Here is a 21005-nt window from a genome sequence, read left to right as displayed (position 1 = left end):
GGCTGTAGTCGAGCATGTTGAGAGCTTCAAGTTCCTTGGTGTCCACATCACCAACAAACTAACATGGTCCAAGCACACCAAGACAGTCACGAAGAGGGCACGACAAATCCTATTCCCCCTCAGGAGACTGAAAAGATTTGGCATGGGTCCTCAGATCCTCAAAAGGTTCTACAGCTGCAACATCGAGAGCAACCATCGATGCAACAACTGTTCGGCCTCCGACCGCAAGGCACTACAGAGGGTAGTGCGTACGGCCCAGTACACCACTGGGACCAAGCTTCCTGCCATCCAGGACCTCTAACCAGGTGATGTCAGAGGAAGGCCCTAAAAATTGTCAAAGACTCCAGCCACCCTAGTCATAGACTGTTCTCTCTGCTACCGCACGGCAAGCAGTACCGGAGCGCCATGGCTAGGTCCAAGAGGCTTCTAAACAGCTTCTAAGCCATAAGCCATAAGCCTCCTGAACATCTAGTCAAATGGCTACCCAGACTATTTGCATTGCCTCCCCCTTTTTACTCCACTGCTACTCTCCACTGCTACTTTAATAACTCTACTTATATGTACATACTACCTCAACTAACCGGTGCCCGTGCACATTGACTCTGTATCAGTGCCCCCCTGTATAGTCTCACTATTGTTATTTTACTGCTGTTCTTTAAAAAGTGCCATTTGATGACGTTATCAAAAGTTTAAAAAAAATAAAATCAGTGATTTTAAAACACTTTGAGATTCACAATGACAAGGGGAAAAAAACTCATTGCAGGTTTTGAAAATCATTTAAAAAAAACGTATAATCCTACTCGATCATGTCATAGAGTACGACTTAATGTCCTTTCTTTTTGTATTTTTATCCAAAGAAAGTAGAAATGTGCCGTTTTTTTACATTATATGTACATATTATGTAGACACGGGTATGGTGCTGGAGATAATGAATAGGCGGTTGAAAAGTGGTGGAATTGCCCTTTAAGTAGTCTGCCATGAAAAGGAGACCAGAAGACATAACCAAATAAATGCCATCATCTTAAGAGAGTTTTGTGTGTGTGTGTGTGTGTGTATGTTAGGGAGTACTTGCATGTGTGTGTGTCTTACAACATAAGATGAGCTCCTCGTCGGAGTGGTCTCCACAGTCGTCATTGCCGTCACACACCCAGTTCTCATACACACACAGCTTGTTCGCACACTGGAACTGGTGGTTGGGACACCAGCGGCCACCTGGGTAACGGGTCGCTATGGTTTGGAGAAAAGGTAGGGAATGAGAGATGTATTTGCATACCATTTTTTTTAAATAGCGAAATGGCTAGCATTGGTGTGGCAAAATGGCTGGTAAAGGTGTAGAGAAATGGCTAGCATTGGTTAAGCAATATAGCGAAATGGCTAGCCTTGGGGTAGTGAAATGGCTCGCTAACTGAAACAGTTCCTCTTGTAGAGACTTACGACAGGAGCTCTCGTCAGAGATGTCCAAGCAGTCTGGTCGTCCGTCACATTGAAGAGCGGCGGGGATACAATGACCCGACAGACACTGGAAATACCCTGGACGACATGTCTTCAACTCTGTGTGTGAGAGGAAGGTAGAGTGACCAGTTGAGTGTGTATATGTGAGAGAGAGGCATGTAGAATGAGAGAAAAGAGAGCAAGAAAGTGGGAGAAGAGAGTGGAGAGAAGAGATATAGTGGTCCATCTCACCACAGTCGCGCTCGTCTGAGTTGTCCCCACAGTCGTTGTCATGGTCACACACCCAGTTTCCAGGTATGCACTGCTGGTTGTCACAGCGATACTCGCTCTCCGAGCACGGCCTTGGCACTGTGAATGAACACGCACACATAAACCACCTGTCCTGGCAACCCATCATTATGCACACCTGGCAACCTTCATTACGCACACCTGCGCCTCATCATTAGGCACACCTAGACGTCATCACTTCCCTGATTACTTCCCCTTTATGTTCATCAGTCCTTAGGTATTATTGATTGTCTCTCACTTTCACTACGCTTCCCATGTTTGTTCTTTTGTATCTGTTCTGTATTAAACTCGCATTCCGCACACATACACACACACACACAATAGTGTGGGGTCACTTAGAAATATCATTTTTTTTGTTTAAGAAAAGCACATTATTTGTCCATTAAAATAACATCAAATTGGCCTCTCGGGTGGCGCAGTGGTCTAAGAGATTCTGGATTCGAGCCCAGGCTCTGCCGCAGCCGGCCGCGGCTGGGAGGTCCATGGGGCGATGCACAATTGGCCCAGCATCGTCCGGGTTAGGGAGGTTTTGGCTGGCAGGGATATCCTTGTCTCATCGCGCACTAGCGACTCCTGTGGAGGGCCGTGCGCAGTGCACGCTGACCAGGTCGCCAGGTGTTTCCTCTGACACATTGGTGTGGCTGGCTTCCGGGTTGGATGTGCATTGTGTCAAGTAGCAGTGCGGCTAGGTTGGATTGTGTTTCGGAGGACGCATGGCTGTCAACCTTCGCCTCTCCTGAGTCCGTACGGGAGTTGCAGCGATGGGACAAGACTGTAACTACTACCAATTGGGGAGAAAAAGGGGGTAAAAAATAAATAAATAACATCAAATTGATCAGAAACACATTGTTAATGTTGTAAATTACTTTTGTAGCTGGAAACGGCTGATTTTAAAATAAAAAATAAAAACAAGTTATGGAATATCTACAGAGGCCCATTATCAGCAACAATCACTCCTGTATTCCAATGGAACGTTGTTAGCTAATCCAAATGTATCATTTTAAAAGGCAAATTGATCATTAGAAAACCCATTTGCAATTATGCTAGCACAGCTGAAAACTGTTGTCCTGATTAAAGAAGCAATAAAACTGGCCTTCTTTAGACTAGTTGAGTATCTGGTGCATCAGCATTTGTGGGTTAGATTATAGGCTCAAAATGGCCAGAAACAGAACTTTCTTCTGAAACTTGTCAGTTTATTCTTGTTCTGAGAAATTAAGGCTATTCAATGCGAGAAATTGACAAGAAACAAGAAACTGAAGATCTCGTACAATACTGTGTACTAATCCCTTCACAGAACAGCGCAAACTGTCTCTAACTGAAAATAGAAAGAGTGGGAGGCCCTGGTGCACAACTGAGCAAGAGGACAAGTTTGAGAAAGACGCATCACAACAGCTTCATTCGATAGTTCCTACAAAACACCAGTCTCAACACCAACAGTGAAGAGGCGACTCCATTGTGGCGTATTGTGTACAAGCCACCAGTGGGAGACTCGTCGAAGCCTGGTGACAGACAGAGTCTACATCCAACGGCAGTGGCTCCTTCTGCTGGACGTACCAGGTCTCTACGGGTCCTCTGGCCAGGACTAATTGGGACTGATTGAGGCTTGTGAGTAATCAAGGGGCTGATTGCTCACCACCCGTATGGGGCCCATAAAGCTGCCAGGAGGCCAGCACATGGGAGGTTTGGATGTAGTGAGAGGTTGCTACCGGATAGACGTCCGAGGGGCTCGGTGTTCCACCGCAGAGGAGACAGCATTCCCCAGAGCCCAGACGATGGTAGGAGGAGGAGGAGACCCATCTCTTTTATTTTTCTTTATAGTTTTAAATAAACACTCTTGAAACTGAGGTATCACACTTGTGTCCATGTCTGATCTGTGTAAACATCTAGATCCAAAACCCTGGTCTGCCACAAGTGATGGAGAATGCAGGCATTTGACAATGCGGTCAGACCAAGGTTGACGTTTACGCAGTATCAGCATGGACGAGTTGATAGCTCAGTTCGTTCGGGCCCAACAGGACATTCAGAAACAAATGCTGGAAGAACAGCGTCTACAGAATATCTGCCTGCTTGGACGGACAGCACTCCTTGATAGATGGCCCAACGTCAAGTGGGCGAGTCTGCTGTCCCCATTCCTGTCCGGAGATGCCCAAAAGGCATATCATGCCTCAACACTAAATAGACGGCTAACTACGATGGTCTCAAGAGGGAGGTACTCAGCTGCTATGGGTACAGCCTGGCACTGTCGGGCCCAACTGTTCCACGATTGAAGGTTCATGGGCGAAGCTTCCCCTGTGCCCAGATGAACGATCTACTGCGCATCACCAGGAAATTGCTCCCAACTGACATAGCCTCACGACATGAAGAGGACAGTGAGCCTACGCGCGCCCCAGACCTTGGAGAACCTCTTGTGAGCCGTGGAGACACACCAGAATACAGAGGCCCTGCTGAAGGGGACGCAGACCGAGTCCGTGAGCTGTCAGGGGGGACGGAAGGACAAGCCCACCACGTACTCCCAATCCGGAAGTCAGCCATGCTAAAGGACTGCAGACACGCGGAAGGAGCCGGGGGAGAGTCGACCCACCACCGACAATCCCAGGTTGAGCAAGACCAAAGGAGGTGTTTTGAGTGTGGGGCCCGGGGACACCTCGAAAGGAATTGCCGGGTTCGAAAAGAGTCGATGACATCAGCGGGCCCCGGAGACGAACCGTGCGACGCAGTAAACTACGTCACCTCCTGTAGGGCCCACAGCGAACCACCAGCACCTATGGTCATGGTGAAAGTTGACGGTCATGACACCCACGCTCAGTTGGATTCTGTGAGTGTGGTAACGCTCGTACAAACGCGCATGCTGGTCCATCCGGCTGACCATGGTGAGGAGATGTCTGTCTCCTATGTCCATGGCGACACCAAGTGGTATTCGACTGGGGAGGCCACCATCTTGATGCCACACAGTTGCTGCCAAATGGTGGTGTGTGCCGTCCTTGAGTTGCCGGTACCGCTCCTCGTGGGACGAGATTGTCCACTGTTCGTGGCACTGCGGAGGCATGAGCTGGGAAAAAAAGAGTCAGAGCCAGCAACAGACAACAGCGGGGAGGGACTGTTACCTGTGCGGCCCGGAAGCAAGCATTTGCCAATCCTGTGTTTACGGACCCGGAGTCCGAGGGGGCGCCGGAACCAACCTCACCTGGTGAACAACCGGAGGAGGAGCCCATACTTCCCCTCTTCGATTTCGAGGGACCCGTCGAGACACCTGCCCTGAGCCCCGAGGGAACAGTTTGGGACCGCCCAGTGGGAAGATCCGAACTTGAAAGCCGCCGCAGCTCAAGTGATAGCGGTGGATGGCCAGCTTCTTCCAGGGGTGAGTGACTGGCGATACCCTCATTTCCAAATAAAAAATAACCTGTTGTATCAATTGTCGTACGAACAGGGGGATCTTCGAGAGCGCTGTTGCTGCCCCGCCGGTACGACGGAACCGTTCTTCAGCTGGTCTACACTCATTTGTTGGGGGCGCACCTGGAAATGGAGAAGACGCGGGAACGGATCGCTGCCCGGTTCCACTGGCCCGTGATGAGGTGGGCCATGGAAGACTATTGTCGCAGCTGCCTGGAGTGTCAAATCACAGCCCCAAATGCACCTTTCCAGGAACTGCTGGTTCCCCTACCGATCATCGGAGTGCCATTTGAATGCATCGCCATGGCCCGAGGGCACCGCTACATCTTGGTAATAGTAGATTATGCCACCCGATATCCCGAGGCCCATTCCCCTATGGGTAGCAGTCTCCAAGGGAATCGCCCGGAAACTATTCCACCTCTTCAGCCGGCTGGGCATCCCGAACAAGATCCTGACCGACCAAGGTACCGAGTTCATGTCCTGACTAATGTAATATTTGTGTGCTCTCCTACAGCTAAGGCAGATTCGGACCTGTGGTTGCAGGTCAGACGCCGGACCTGTGCCTTGCGGTCAGACGCTGAGCAATTGCTGTACCAAGCAGTGATCCACAGATGGATGGACTCAAACAAATGCTGTGGAAGGTCATCGAGCAGGACGGGAACAACTGGGACCAGCTACTACCCTACCTAATGTTCTCGATCCGAGAAGTGCCCCAGGCCTGCACTGGGTTTTCCCGTTTTGAACTCCTCTACGGGAGGAATCCATGCGGCATACTGGATCTTGCCAAGGAGGTGTGGGCCAATGGTAAGGGAACATATGGAGAAGGCCCAGTGCGCCCAAGCCTACAATCGGGGTACCCAGCACCGAGAGTTCCATGACGGTGACAAAGTTCTAGTTTTAATCCCCACCTCAGAAAGTAAGTTCCTGGCAATATGGCACAGGCCATACGAGGTGACAGAAAAGCTGGGACCTGTAAATTACCGCTTACCGTAGCCAGGGAGACAGAAACCCCAACAGATTTACGTGAACCTATTGAAGAGATGGCACGTGAGGACAGCCTTTGCCATGTTGTGGTCAAAACCCAGGACGTCACTGGTCCCGAGCAATGAGGACCCCTTTCCCAGGTGCGCCCCGCCCCCAACAATATACATGACACAACAAAAATACTATTTACACACTTCATATATTCATATTCTTATATACAGTACAGTTAAATCAGATCTTTAGAAAGAGGAGAGACGATGTGATACAAGATGTTTTTTAAAGCTAATCTCACTTTTTGCCTGAGTACCCTCTGGTGGCAGAGCATTCCATGCACAATGACATGGCTCTATACATAACTGAGCGACACTTTAAATCTGTTTTTGGATTAGGTACCGTGAAGAAACCCAAATTGGCGTCTGTTTGAAGTGTATGCAAATTTATTACACAAGTGGTTAGGCATTTTCAATACACAAAAAAATCTTAAAAATACAAGAAGTAATGTAGTCAACTTCGCCTCAACCCGCAACCATGAAAGACTATCATGCTTGTTGTTGATGTTAGTTATGTTTGTGCAGTTAAGAGCAAGGCGTGCTGGTTTGTTTTGAGCCAGCTGCAGCTTTGCTAGGTCTATCTTCGTTGCAAATGACCATATTGCCAGACAGTAATCAAGATGGGACAAGATCAAAACCTGAACAACATGTACAGTTGATCTGTGTCAAAAACACATTTTTATAACAGACATACTGTACCTCCCCCCATCTTCACAATCATTTTGTCAATATGACTTGACCATGACAATTGACCATCCAATGTTACTCCTAGGAGCTCAAGCTTCTTCAACTTGTTCAATTATAACACCATGAGGATAGTACCATTTTCAATTTTCACCTAAAATGACATACCCAACTCTAACTGCCTGTAGCTCAGGACCTGAAGCAAGGATATGCATATTCTTATTCTTGATATATTTGGGCAGGTAAAAATCTGAGTGGCTGGTACATTTTTTAAATCTACCTGCCACAGTTGCTGGTGTACCTGCGGGTTACCGCACTGTACATATCTGATGTTAGAGAAGCTCCCATTGAAGAATACTCTCTGGGTTCTGTAAGTAACTCTCCAACCATGTGATGGCAAGTGATGTAAAGCCATAACAAGTGAGTTTTTAAAAAACAAATTATGATCAATAACATCTGCACTGAAATCTAACAATACAGCTTCAACTATCATCTTATTATACATTCATTTGAGTCAGTGCAGTACAAGTTGAGTGCCCTTCCCTATATGCATGCTGAAAGTCAGTAGTTTGCTATTTTGTAAAAAAAAAAAAAAAAAGAGTTTTGTATTGTTCAAACACAATTCTCTCCATTAGATTACTAAGAACAGGCATCAAACTGATTGGGCGGCTGTAAGAGCCAGCAAAGGGTGCTTTACTATTTTTAGGTAGTGGAATTACTTTAGCTTCCTTCCACAACTGTGGACACGCACTCCTTTAGGCTTTGGTTAAAGACATGGCAAATAGGGGTAACAATACAGTCTGCTAATGATTGGCTTTATCAAAAAGTTTTGCTATAAATTATCCATCAACTTCGATGAATGACAGAGTCATTATATTATGGGCAGAAAACCAAATGTAAGGTGCTGTCACACCCTGACCTTAGAGAGCCTGTTTATTTCTCTATTTGGTGAGGTCAGGGTGTGATTTGGGTGGGCATTATAGTTTTCTATTTCTTTGTTGGCCGGGTATGGTTCCCAATCAGAGGCAGCTGTCTATCGTTGTCTCTGATTGGGAATCATACTTAGGCAGCCTGTTTTCCACCGGCGTTTGTGGGATCTTGTTTTTGCATTGTTGCTGTATAGCCCTGCAGAACTTTACGGTCGGTGGTCTTGTGTTGTTTTCGGTGTTCATCTAAAATAAAGAAAGATGTAGACTTTCCACACTGCGCTTTGGTCTCATTCTGACGACGGACGTAAACAGGTGCTCAATTCTTTCCCCATTGTTGATGTTGTTGATCTTGATTTGGTAATACCATTTATTTTTTAAAGTTTAGTCACAGCATTTCTCAAATGACAGTATGTAAACTAAATCAGCTGAGCAGTCAGACTTGTTTCCCACCTTTTTTGCATAATTTCTTTGAACCCTGTTAGATGGCTATGGAGTTGAATTCCATTAGGAGGGCTACAGAGTTGAATCGCATGAGAGGGCTACGAAGTTGATCCCTATTAGATGGTTATGTACAGTGCCTTGCAACATTTTGCCACATTTCAGGCTTCAAACATAAAGATAAAGATATAAAACTGTATTTTTTTGTGAAGAATCAACAACAAGTGGGACACAATCATGAGGTGGAACGACATTTATTGGATATTTCAAACTTTTTTAACAAATCAAAAACTGAAAAATTGGGCGTGCAAAATTATTCAGCCCCTTTACTTTCAGTGCAGCAAACTCTCTCCAGAAGTTCAGTGAGGATCTCTGAATGATCCAATGTTGACCTAAATGACTAATGATGATAAATACAATCCACCTGTGTGTAATCAAGTCTCCGTATAAATGCACCTGCACTGTGATAGTCTCAGAGGTCCGTTAAAAGCGCAGAGCATCATGAAGAACAAGGAACACACCAGGCAGGTCCGAGATACTTTTGTGAAGAAGTTTAAAGCTGGATTTGGATACAAAAAGATTTCCCAAGCTTTAAACATCCCAAGGAGCACTGTGCAAGCGATAATATTGAAATGGAAGGAGTATCAGACCACTGCAAATCTACCAAGACCTGGCCGTCCCTCTAAACTTTCAGCTCATACAAGGAGAAGACTGATCAGAGATGCAGCCAAGAGGCCCATGATCACTCTGGATGAACTGCAGAGATCTACAGCTGAGGTGGGAGACTCTGTCCACAGGACAACAATCAGTCGTATATTGCACAAATCTGGCCTTTATGGAAGAGTGGCAAGAAGAAAGCCATTTCTTAAAGATATCCATAAAAAGTGTTGTTTAAAGTTTGCCACAAGCCACCTGCGAGACACACCAAACATGTGGAAGAAGGTGATCTGGTCAGATGAAACCAAAATTGAACTTTTTGGCAACAATGCAAAACGTTATGTTTGGCGTAAAAGCAACACAGCTGAACACACCATCCCCACTGTCAAACATGGTGGTGGCAGCATCATGGTTTGGGCCTGCTTTTCTTCAGCAGGGACAGGGAAGATGGTTAAAATTGATGGGAAGATGGATGGAGCCAAATACAGGACCATTCTGGAAGAAAACCTGATGGAGTCTGCAAAAGACCTGCGACTGGGACAGAGATTTGTCTTCCAACAAGACAATGATCCAAAACATAAAGCAAAATCTACAATGGAATGGTTCAAAAATAAACATATCCAGGTGTTAGAATGGCCAAGTCAAAGTCCAGACCTGAATCCAATCGAGAATCTGTGGAAAGAACTGAAAACTGCTGTTCACAAATGCTCTCCATCCAACCTCACTGAGCTCGAGCTGTTTTGCAAGGAGGAATGGGAAAAAATGTCAGTCTCTCAATGTGCAAAACTGATAGAGACATACCCCAAGCGACTTACAGCTGTAATCGCAGCAAAAGGTGGCGCTACAAAGTATTAACTTAAGGGGGCTGAATAATTTTGCACGCCCAATTTTTCAGTTTTTGATTTGTTAAAAAAGTTTGAAATATCCAAACATTTCGTTCCACTTCATGATTGTGTCCCACTTGTTGTTGATTCTTCACAAAAAAATACAGTTTTATATCTTTATGTTTGAAGCCTGAAATGTGGCAAAAGGTCGCAAAGTTCAAGGGGGCCGAATACTTTCGCAAGGCACTGTAGTTGACCTCTACTCACCGCAGTCCCTCTCATCAGAGCCGTCACCACAGTCGTTGCTGCCGTCACACCTCCAGCGGATGGGCACACAGCGGTGGTTGTCACAACGAAAGTCTCCCAGGGGGTCACAGGTCAACGCCTCTGTGAATAGGTCAGGGGTCAGGTTAATGAGGGGTCAAATAGTTTGAAATTATCTATTTGAAGTTATTTAGTGAAATGTAAGGAAAAAGCAGGACCCGGAACTTACACAAATGTGATTGGTAGCCTGCTATACATTTTCTGTATCCATATTCAGACAATGTAACTTTGCCCTTATATCACAAGCACACACACACACACACCACAGTTCTGCTCGTCAGTGTTGTCGATGCAGTCATTGGAGCCATCGCACACGGCCCAGGTGGGGATACAGCGGTAGTTGGTCTTACAGGAGAACTCTGTGAGCTCGTCGCAGTTATATTCTGGCCCCACTACAGAGGGAGGAGACAAAGGGATGAAGGGATAGATAGAGAAAAAAGATGGACGCAGTGAGTTTTTCTGCAAGACGGTGTTTTAAAAAATATATATATATTAAGCACTATGCAGATGACGGAGCACAATTCTCTCCTGATCCTATAAGTGCCACTGTTTCGGTACATAAAACATAAATTCATAATTAGCACCGAACGAAAAAATCCAGACTTATACAAACATAGCAAACTCACTGCAGATCTCGTAGTGCTCATCGGATCTATCTCCGCAGTCGTTCTGAGTGTCACACACATAGTTGGGCGGGATACACACTCCGTTTGCGCACGTGAACTGGCCCGGTCGGCATGTCTTCTGGGCACAGCCATCAGGATCCTCGTCACTCCCATCAGAACAGTCGATGATGCCGTCACAGTGCAGTGACACAGGGATGCACTGCTTGTTCTTACACTGGAACTGATTTTCTGCACACCTGTGGTCACCTAGGGGATTGAAGGATTGGGTGTTTTGATTCTAAGGCCACATCTCTGAAAGTTTTAGTTTATCTTGAGGGATCAGACTGGGTTGCCCCCCCCCCATGTTTGTTTGTAATCGCTATTAAAGACACTACAACAGAAAGAGCAACGAGAGCAGTTGAACAATCACACTGTGGGTTTCGGACGCTAGTAGAATGGTGGGATGGAAGTGGTGTGGTACAAATAGGTGGAATAGGGTTTTCGTACTGCAGAGGGCAGCGTCCTCATCTGAATTGTCACGGCAGTCAGCGTGTCCGTCACACAGGAAGCCAGGATAAGTGCAGTTCCCATCCTGGCACTGGAACTGACCAATTGGACAGTAGCGGGGCGGGCAGGTGAGGGGTTCGTCGGACCCGTCACCACAGTCGGACTGACCATCACACTTCCACCAGATGGAGACACACCTAGGGGATTAGAAGGAGAGATGGAGGGAGGTGGGAGAGTAAAGAGTTAACTCACTCACTTAATGAATTTAGACAACTGTGCAACCACACAAGTTATCAAGCAAATAGTCACATGGCTCCAAATACCCTTTTCCACACTCACCGAACCAAACTGTGCTCGCTCAAATATTTCACATTGTCCTTTTCAAGCAAGCTTAGTACAGCTTAGTTTGGCTCAGCTTGGTAGTGTGAAAAGCCCTAAATTGTACGGTTGTGTCAGTATCTGATCCCAAAAAAAACTGATTCAAATTCTACTACATGGAAAACAAATATTCCTGATAAGTGACATAAGTGACATAAATTCAGACTGACTTCTCGTTGTCTCCGCAGCGGAACTGGGTGCTGGAACAGTCGGCCACACACTGGATCTTGAAGCCCACGGAGAGGCCAATGAAGTGGTCTGGACACTCACACGTAGCGCTGGTCCCGCCAGGACCAATCAGACACAGGTGGCTACAGGTTAGGTGGTGTGTTGCACAAGGGTTATCGCCTAGGAAACACCAATCAGCAGCCATAAGAATGGACGCATCTATGATGGAAAGCTAATAATATTGTCCCGATGGACAATCAAGCCATTTTGCAAATGCTGTTATCCAGTAAGTGCATTCAACTAGGTTAGAGGAAAACAACCACATATCAAAGTCATTGCAAGTAAAAAATGTATTTTAAATAAGCTGCTATCTGCAAAATCAGGGCCAGTAAGAAAATACAAATATGAGTGTAAATGCAGGAAAGACAAGTACAACAGTGGTGTATACAAATGAAAATTAAGCAAGCAATGTATGGGAATTCCAAAGGGTCAAAGGGCACAGTACTATACATACTGCGAGGCTGCCTGTAGGGATGGTATACATGGATGTCATTTGGCCGGTGTGTGTTGTTTCCCATGACAACGCGGCCGGTGCCAGTGTACTTGTGGGCCTTCTCAACGGTGTGGGTGTTCCAGTCAGTCCAGTAGACCCAGTCTTCAAACAGGGTGACGGCAAAGGGGTGAGGCAGAGAGCCTGCTATGGCCCGGTGGCGGTTCTCCCCGTCCATATCAGCAAAACTTTAGAGAGTTAGAGAGAGGGCATACACTTTAACTGTACTGTTCTGTTGTCCTTATTTTGTTCTTGTCTTTTTTTTTCCTAACTAAAGAGTTTTTTCCTCCATTGCCTTTTCTCTACTAGGGGTTTTCTTACCTACTTATCCTCAAGTGTTTTATTTCTTCAACTGAACATGATCTCATTCAACCCTGATATTCAAGGCATAGATGTGATGGGGTCATAATGCCTTATTTTTCTGCCCTACGACACTTTCATGATAAAGCCCGATAGTACTACATAGAAAGGTATTAAGAGTGAATTATTAAGTTCATCCCTGAAGACAGTGTTGTGTTGATGTCTCACTCTAGGAAATTGAGGTGGGAGTCGGCGAAGAAGATCTTGTTGGTGGTGTAGTCAATGGTCAGGGCACTGGGCCACTCCAGCTTGGTGGTGATGAGGGCAGTGGCGTTGGTACCATCCATACCAACCCTGCCAATGTAGGCAGTGTCCCCCCAGTCTGTCCAATACAGCCAGCTGCAGGCAGAGAGAATCAAATGGAGAGTCAATTTTAAAAAAGGGAACAAAAAATTTGATGTAATTTGTTAACTGGTATTACTCAATAATATATCAAAGATGTCATGATTATTGAAAAATGCCTCAATATCTGCCATTAATTAAGAATGGCCACTCTTCCTCTATCTTGCAGGTGGGGATGTGTGGGACCTCGTATGTTTGTGTGTATGCGCGTGCATGTGCATGTCAGTACCACAGGAGGTTGGTGGCACCTTCAATTGGGGAGAACAGGCTTGTGGTAATAGCTGGAGCAGAATAGGTGGAATGGTATCAACTGGGGCCAAGCTTCCTGCCATCCAGGACTTCTATACAGTACCAGGCGGTGTCAGAGGAAGGCCCTAAAGTGTCAAAGACTCCAGCCACCCTAGTCATAGACTGTTCTCTCTGCTACCGCATGGCAAGCGGTACCGGAGCACCAAGTCTAGGTCCAAGAGGCTTCTAAACAGCTTCTACCCCCAAGCCATAAGACTCCTGAACACCTAATCAAATGGCTACACAGACTATTTGCATTGTCCCCCCTCTTTTACACCGCTGCTACTCTCTGTTGTTATCATCTATGCATAGTCACTTTAATGACTCTACCTACATGTACATATTACCTCAACTCACCGGTGCCCCCGCACATTAATCCTGTACCGGTACCCACCTGTATATAGTCTCACTATTGTTATTTTACTGCCACTCTTTAATTACTTGTTACTTTTATTTCTTATTCATATTTTTTTTAAAACTGCGTTGTTGGTTAGGGGCTTGTAAGTAGGCATTTCACTGTAAGGTCTCCTCCACCTGTTGTATTCGGCGCATGTGACTAATAAAACTTGATTAGATTTGAAATACATCAAACACGTGGTTCCCATGTGTTTGATGCCATGCCATTTGCTCTGTTCCAGCCATTATTATGAGCCGTCCTCCCCTCAGCAGCCTCCCCTGGTTAGTACCCATATTTGGGGTTGACGGCTACGGCACGGGGCCGGACAAAGCAGTAGGTGGCGTTAGGTCCCACGCAGCCACTCAGCAACTTCTTCTGGAAACGACCATCCAGCTCTGACACGTGGAGAGAGCCGTAGTAACCGTCTACCCAGTAGAGCTTCCTTTGGGATACACACACATAAACATACAAGAATGACTATGGACATATGCATAGATACAATATCATACAGTGGCAAGAAAAAGTCTGTGAACCTTTTGGAATTACCTGGATTTCTGCATAAATTGGTCATAGAATTTGATCTGATCTTCATCGAAGTCACAACCATAGATGAACACAGTGTGCTTAAACTAATAACACACAAATTATTGTATTTTTCTTGTCTATATTGAATACATCATTTAAACTGTCACAGTGTAGGTTGGAAAAAGTGTGTGAACCCCTAGGCTAATGACTTCTCCAAAAGCCAATTGGAGTCAGGAGTCCGCTAACCTGGAGTCCAATCAATGAGACAAGGTTGGAGATGTTGGTTAGAGCTGCCCTGCCCTATAAAAACGCTCACAAAATGTGAGTTTGCTATTCACAAGAAGCATTGCCTGATGTGAACCATGCATTGAACAAAAGAGATCTCAAAGACCTAAGATTAAGAATTGTTAACTTCCATAAAGCTGAAAATGGTTACATAAGTATCTCTAAAAACTTGAATGTTCATCAGTCCATGGTAAAACAAATGATCTATAAATGGAGAAAGTTCAGCACTGTTGCTACTCTCCCTAGGAGTGGCCGTCCCGCAAAGATGACTGCAAGAGCACAGCGCAGAATGCTCAATGAGGTTAAGAAGAATCCTAGAGTGTCAGCTAAAGACTTACAGAAATATCTGGAACATGCTAACTTCTCTGTTGACGAGTCTACTACAGTGCCTTGCGAAAGTATTCGGCCCCCTTGAACTTTGCGACCTTCTGCCACATTTCAGGCTTCAAACATAAAGATATAAAACTGTATTTTTTTGTGAAGAATCAACAACAAGTGGGACACAATCATGAAGTGGAACGACATTTATTGGATATTTCAAACTTTTTTAACAAATCAAAAACTGAAAAATTGGGCGTGCAAAATTATTCAGCCCCTTTACTTTCAGTGCAGCAAACTCTCTCCAGAAGTTCAGTGAGGATCTCTGAATGATCCAATGTTGACCTAAATGACTAATGATGATAAATACAATCCACCTGTGTGTAATCAAGTCTCCGTATAAATGCACCTGCACTGTGATAGTCTCAGAGGTCCGTTAAAAGCGCAGAGCATCATGAAGAACAAGGAACACACCAGGCAGGTCCGAGATACTGTTGTGAAGAAGTTTAAAGCCGGATTTGGATACAAAAAGATTTCCCAAGCTTTAAACATCCCAAGGAGCACTGTGCAAGCGATAATATTGAAATGGAAGGAGTATCAGACCACTGCAAATCTACCAAGACCTGGCCGTCCCTCTAAACTTTCAGCTCATACAAGGAGAAGACTGATCAGAGATGCAGCCAAGAGGCCCATGATCACTCTGGATGAACTGCAGAGATCTACAGCTGAGATGGGAGACTCTGTCCATAGGACAACAATCAGTCGTATATTGCACAAATCTGGCCTTTATGGAAGAGTGGCAAGAAGAAAGCCATTTCTTAAAGATATCCATAAAAAGTGTTGTTTAAAATTTGCCACAAGACACCTGGGAGACACACCAAACATGTGGAAGAAGGTGCTCTGGTCAGATGAAACCAAAATTGAACTTTTTGGCAACAATGCAAAATGTTATGTTTGGCGTAAAAGCAACACAGCTGAACACACCATCCCCACTGTCAAACATGGTGGTGGCAGCATCATGGTTTGGGCCTGCTTTTCTTCAGCAGGGACAGGGAATATGGTTAAAATTGATGGGAGGATGAATGGAGCCAAATACAGGACCATTCTGGAAGAAAACCTGATGGAGTCTGCAAAAGACCTGAGACAGGGACGGAGATTTGTCTTCCAACAAGACAATGATCCAAAACATAAAGCAAAATCTACAATGGAATGGTTCAAAAATAAACATATCCAGGTGTTAGAATGGCCAAGTCAAAGTCCAGACCTGAATCCAATCGAGAATCTGTGGAAAGAACTGAAAACTGCTGTTCACAAATGCTCTCCATCCAACCTCACTGAGCTCGAGCTGTTTTGCAAGGAGGAATGGGAAAAAATGTCAGTCTCTCGATGTGCAAAACTGATAGAGACACACCCCAAGCGACTTACAGCTGTAATCGCAGCAAAAGGTGGCGCTACAAAGTATTAACTTAAGGGGGCTGAATAATTTTGCACGCCCAATTTTTCAGTTTTTGATTTGTTAAAAAAGTTTGAAATATCCAATAAATGTCGTTCCACTTCATGATTGTGTCCCACTTGTTGTTGATTTTTCACAAAAAAATACAGTTTTATATCTTTATGTTTGAAGCCTGAAATGTGGCAAAAGGTCGCAAAGTTCAAGGGGGCCGAATACTTTCGCAAGGCACTGTATATGTAAAAAACTAAACAAGTATGGTGTTCATGGGAGGACACCATGGAAGAAGCCACTGCTGTCCAAAAAAAACATTACTGCACGTCCGAGGTTCGCAAAAGAGCACCTGGATGTTGGCAAAATATTCTGTGGACAGATGAAACTACAGTTGAGTTGTTTGGAAGGAACACACAACACTCTGTGTGGAGAAAAAAAGGCACAGCACACCAACATCAAAACCTCATCCCAACTGTAAAGTATGGTGGAGGGAGCATCATGGTTTGGGGCTGCTTTGCTGCCTCAGGGCCTGGACATCTTGCTATCATCAACAGAAAAATGAATTCCCAAGTTTAACAAGACATTTTGCAGGAGAATGTAAGACGATCTGTCCGCCAATTGAAGCTCAGCAGAAGTTTGGTGATGCAGCAGGACAACGACAAAAAACACAGATGTAAATGAACAACAGAATGGCTTCAACAGAAGAAAATACACCTTCTGGAGTGGCCCAGTAAGAGTCCTGACCTCAATCCGATTGAGATGCTGTGGCATGAGCTCAAGAGAGTGGTTCACACCAGACATCCCAAGAAAATCCTAAATTCCTCCTGACCGTTGTGCAGTTCTGATTCGCAGCTACAGAAAATGTTTGGTTGAGGTTATTGCTGCAAAAAGGAGTTCACATACTTTTCCCACCCTGCACTGGGAATGTTTACACAGTGTGTTCAGTAAAGACATGAAAATGTATAATTGTTTGTGTGTCATTAGTTTAAGCAGACTGTGTTTGTCTATTGTTGTGGCTTAGATGAAGAACAGATCAACTTTTATGACAAATCTATGCAGAAATTGAGGTAATTCCAAAGGGTTCACATAGTTTTTCTTTCCACTGTATATATAGACCTTTTTCTATGAAACATATAATTGTAAGGAGATACAAATGTGTCATTATAAGCCAACTGTAGGCTATAATCAAAATGTGAAATGTGAGACAGTTTTATGAAGCTTTTGAACACAACACAGTGCATCATGTAATTATTCACACTCATAGTTTTCCCTCACCTGTCCTTTCCAATTGAGGTGCTGGAGATTAAGGAAACTGCGTCGCCATGAGGCCAATGATTTTAAAATTACAATCAAGCTCTGATGCCCCTCCCCCTTCACTCACCTGCCAACCCAATCCACTGCCATTCCCTCAGCCCCTACCACGTTGTTATCCACTATCGTCTCCCTCTCACTGCCGTCGAATCGCATCCTCTCAATCCGCACCATTCCCGCATCCAACCAGTACAGCCTCTTTTCGTAATGGTCAAAATCCAGCGCCACCACATTCGACAGTCCTTGCAGAATCACGCTCAGCTGCGAACCGTCAGTCGTCAAATTACGAATGTAATAGCGATTACTGTACAGAAGATAAGGGGCGATGGCGCTGTTCTGGCGGCACGTACTCCCGTCTGGCTCACGCACGTAGCCCGGGGCGCATTTGCAGTGGAAGGAGCCGGCGGAGTTCTCGCAGATCTGGCTACAGACGGCGGGCGTGTCGCGGCACTCGTCCAGGTCTGCGCACGCCTTACCATCAGGCATGAGGTGGTAGCCGGCATCACACGAGCAGTAGTAACCTGTCAGGGTGTCGGTGCAGACCTGGGCACACTTGTGGACCGACGGATCTTGGCATTCGTTAATTCCTGCACAGAGTAGAGAGGGAAGGAGATAGAGAGAGGTAGGATGAGTTCTGTAAGATTAAGGTGTGCTGTAAGATGAATCTAGGAATCCAAATCAGAGTTCCCTTTTCCTACTCTAAATTCTTATGCTCTTACTGCAAATACTAATTTCCTACTCCACATACTTACAGTATTTCCTACTCCAAATACAGTGTACGTCTTGAAATATCATACATTTAGTGTGGTTACATTCGCATGACCTATTGTACAACTGTCACAACAAAGAAAATAAATCTATCCCTTCCCCATTGTGTTACACCCTTCGCTGTACGAGAGATCTTACCGCATCCCTTCTCATCACTGTTATCCGAGCAGTCCTTCTGCGAGTTGCAGACCTTGTGGGTGTCAATACACTCGCCCGACTTGCACAAGTACTCTCCCGGGGCACAGGTAGGCTGGGGGGTGCTGCACATGCCTTCTGCCTCGTCAGAACCGTCCAGACAGTCGGCCTCGCCATCGCAGGCAAAGGTGGCTGGGATGCAGGCGCCGTTTTGGCAGGTGAACTGGTAGCTGGTGCAGGTGTCGTAGGAACAGTCCAACTCGTCGCTGCCGTCCCCGCAGTCATTGACTCGGTCACAGCTAACAGGAGAGGAGGTAAACAATGAGGTATGAAGTCTTTGTGTAAGTACCCCTACTCTTCAATGTACGAGAGAGAGACACTCAACAAAAATACAGTGCATCCGGAAAGTATTCAGACCCCTTGACTTTTTCCATATTTTGTTACGTTACAGCCTTATTCTAAAACAGATGTAATTCTACACAATACCCCATAACTATTCAGACACTTTGCAATGAACCTCGAAATTAAGCTCAGATGCATCCTGTTTCCATTGGTCATCCTTGAAATCTTTCTGCAACTTGATTGGAGTCCACCTGTGGTAAATTCAATTGATTGTCCATGATTTGGAAAGGCACACACCTGTCTATAAGTTCCTACAGTTAACAGTGCATGTCAGAGCGAAAACCAAGCCATGAGGTTGAATGAATTGTCAGTAGAGCTCCGAGACAGGATTGTGTTGAGGCATAGATCTGGGGAAGGGTACCAAAACATTTCTGCAGCATTGAAGGTCCCCAAGAACACAGTAGCCTCCATCATTCTTAAATGGAAGAAGATTGGAACCACCAAGACTCTTCCTAGATCTGGCTGCCCGGCCAAACTGAGCAATCGTGGGAGAAGGGCCTTGGTCAGGCAGGTGACCAAGAACCAAATGGTCACTCTGACAGAGCTCCAGAGTTCCTCTGTGGAGATGGGAGAACCTTCCAGAAGGACAACCATCTCTGTAACACTCCACTAAATCAGGCCTTTATGGTTGAGTGGCCCTCACCCGCTAGTCCACTTGAACTGATTCACTAAGATCTGCCCATTATTGTGCTGTCTAGGCTTGGGCGGTGTACCGTATAACAAGCTATTTGGAAATAGCAACGGGATGGTTTTTTAATACCGTCAATACCATTGAAACTATTTATTTTAAGTTTTTCAATAAATTGTAATATTTGTAGCTAATGTTTAAGTAAATACCTGCAGTCAAGTTGTGCAATTTGTTAGGAGATAAAAGAATATTGGGTTCTTCATTTCACCCATCACATGATTTTACATTATGAAGCTTACCATAGTTTCCCTGAACAGTTGAGCCAGATTGTAACTAGCACAACAGGAGAAAGCGGGAGCAGGTGAGTCCAGCTTTATATTGACACGGGTCGCATTTTATATTAAAAGTAAAGTGTTTTTTTGCAACTATAGTTTTCATTTACAGAAAATACATTAGTGCATGACATTTTGGCCGAAAATTTAATCTGATGAAAATTAAGCTAACAGAAGTGCAACGCTATTTAGCTGGCAGTCACAAGTAAATGAGCTTACAATGAAAAAGCATGGTATTTTTTGCTAAAACGATGCATGGCCATCATATATTGGGGCAGCAGGTAGCCTAGTGGTTCGAGCGTTGGTCCAGTAACCGAAAGGTGGCTAGATCAAATCCCTGAGCTGACAAGGTCAAAAATCTGTTCTGCCCCTGAAGAAGGCAGTTAACCCACTGTTCCTAGGCCATCATTGTAAATAAGAATTTGTTCTTAACTGACTTGCCTAGTTAAATAAATAAAAATGTTTATCACAGAAAGGATGTAGCCAGCTACATTTCCTAATGTTTTGTTTAAAGGTAATCTTTCATTTTACCAGAGAAAAGTAGGCTGGCTAAACCAAGAGAAAAGTATCTATCAGTCAGAGCGCTGTTTGCTGATAGAATGACACCGTTCATGAATTCTCATCCAAGTGGAGAAGTGCAACTGAAGCCCAAAATGTGTCTGATGCAGAGCAGAAATTACAATAAGAATTGAACATTTGCGTTTCCAAAACGCAGCATGAACTCATTATATATATTTTTCCTGCGTGAAAAAAATAAGAATTCTGACATTCAGTAGCTCCTACCTATATATTGTATGTATAACTTCATGACCTGGATTGGCGGTCATTGCAATTTGTTTATATTTGTTTGCGCTCGTTAGCATCTTTAGCTAGCAGTCTCCATGGGAATTCGCTAATACTTTTGCTAATTTTGTTAGAATTCTGGTAATAGATGCCCAATGGGATTTTTTGCTGTTTTTGGCACCCCCTTGTGTACCAAGCCGGTAATACCGTAAATCCTGGGAAGAGGGTATGATGATATGAAAATCTACATACTGCACAACCCTAGTGCTGTCCGGTACAAACATGATGTTGAGGCCCATGCCACACACGCACAGACACAGTGGATTCCATTAGAAGTTATTTACAGTGGGGAGAACAAGTATTTGATACACTGCCGATTTTGCAGGTTTTCCTACTTTCAAAGCATGTAGAGGTCTGTAATTTTTATCATAGGTGCACTTCAACTGTGAGAGACGGAAT

General features: G+C 44.9%; 1 protein-coding gene across 1 annotated transcript in view; it reads right to left on the bottom strand.

Moving 5' to 3' along the window:
- The window catches only part of lrp2b (low density lipoprotein receptor-related protein 2b), a 94543-nt gene that overhangs the window by 28627 nt on the left and 44911 nt on the right, over positions 1 to 21005 (bottom strand). The window contains exons 34-46 of the mRNA XM_021565420.2: positions 18405 to 18700; positions 17569 to 18085; positions 13905 to 14057; positions 12757 to 12927; positions 12193 to 12416; positions 11681 to 11858; positions 11133 to 11329; positions 10647 to 10892; positions 10284 to 10412; positions 9964 to 10083; positions 1684 to 1800; positions 1435 to 1551; positions 1090 to 1227 (exon numbers count right to left, since the gene is read on the bottom strand). Of these exons, the coding sequence (XP_021421095.2) occupies positions 1090 to 1227; positions 1435 to 1551; positions 1684 to 1800; positions 9964 to 10083; positions 10284 to 10412; positions 10647 to 10892; positions 11133 to 11329; positions 11681 to 11858; positions 12193 to 12416; positions 12757 to 12927; positions 13905 to 14057; positions 17569 to 18085; positions 18405 to 18700 (2603 nt within the window). The remainder of the gene's footprint in view (positions 1 to 1089; positions 1228 to 1434; positions 1552 to 1683; positions 1801 to 9963; positions 10084 to 10283; positions 10413 to 10646; positions 10893 to 11132; positions 11330 to 11680; positions 11859 to 12192; positions 12417 to 12756; positions 12928 to 13904; positions 14058 to 17568; positions 18086 to 18404; positions 18701 to 21005) is intronic.

This window comes from Oncorhynchus mykiss, chromosome 16 (genome assembly GCF_013265735.2).
Source record: "Oncorhynchus mykiss isolate Arlee chromosome 16, USDA_OmykA_1.1, whole genome shotgun sequence".
Lineage (NCBI taxonomy): Eukaryota > Metazoa > Chordata > Actinopteri > Salmoniformes > Salmonidae > Oncorhynchus > Oncorhynchus mykiss.
Note: the sequence above shows the minus strand (reverse complement) of the source record. Positions and strands in the feature narration are given on the sequence as shown.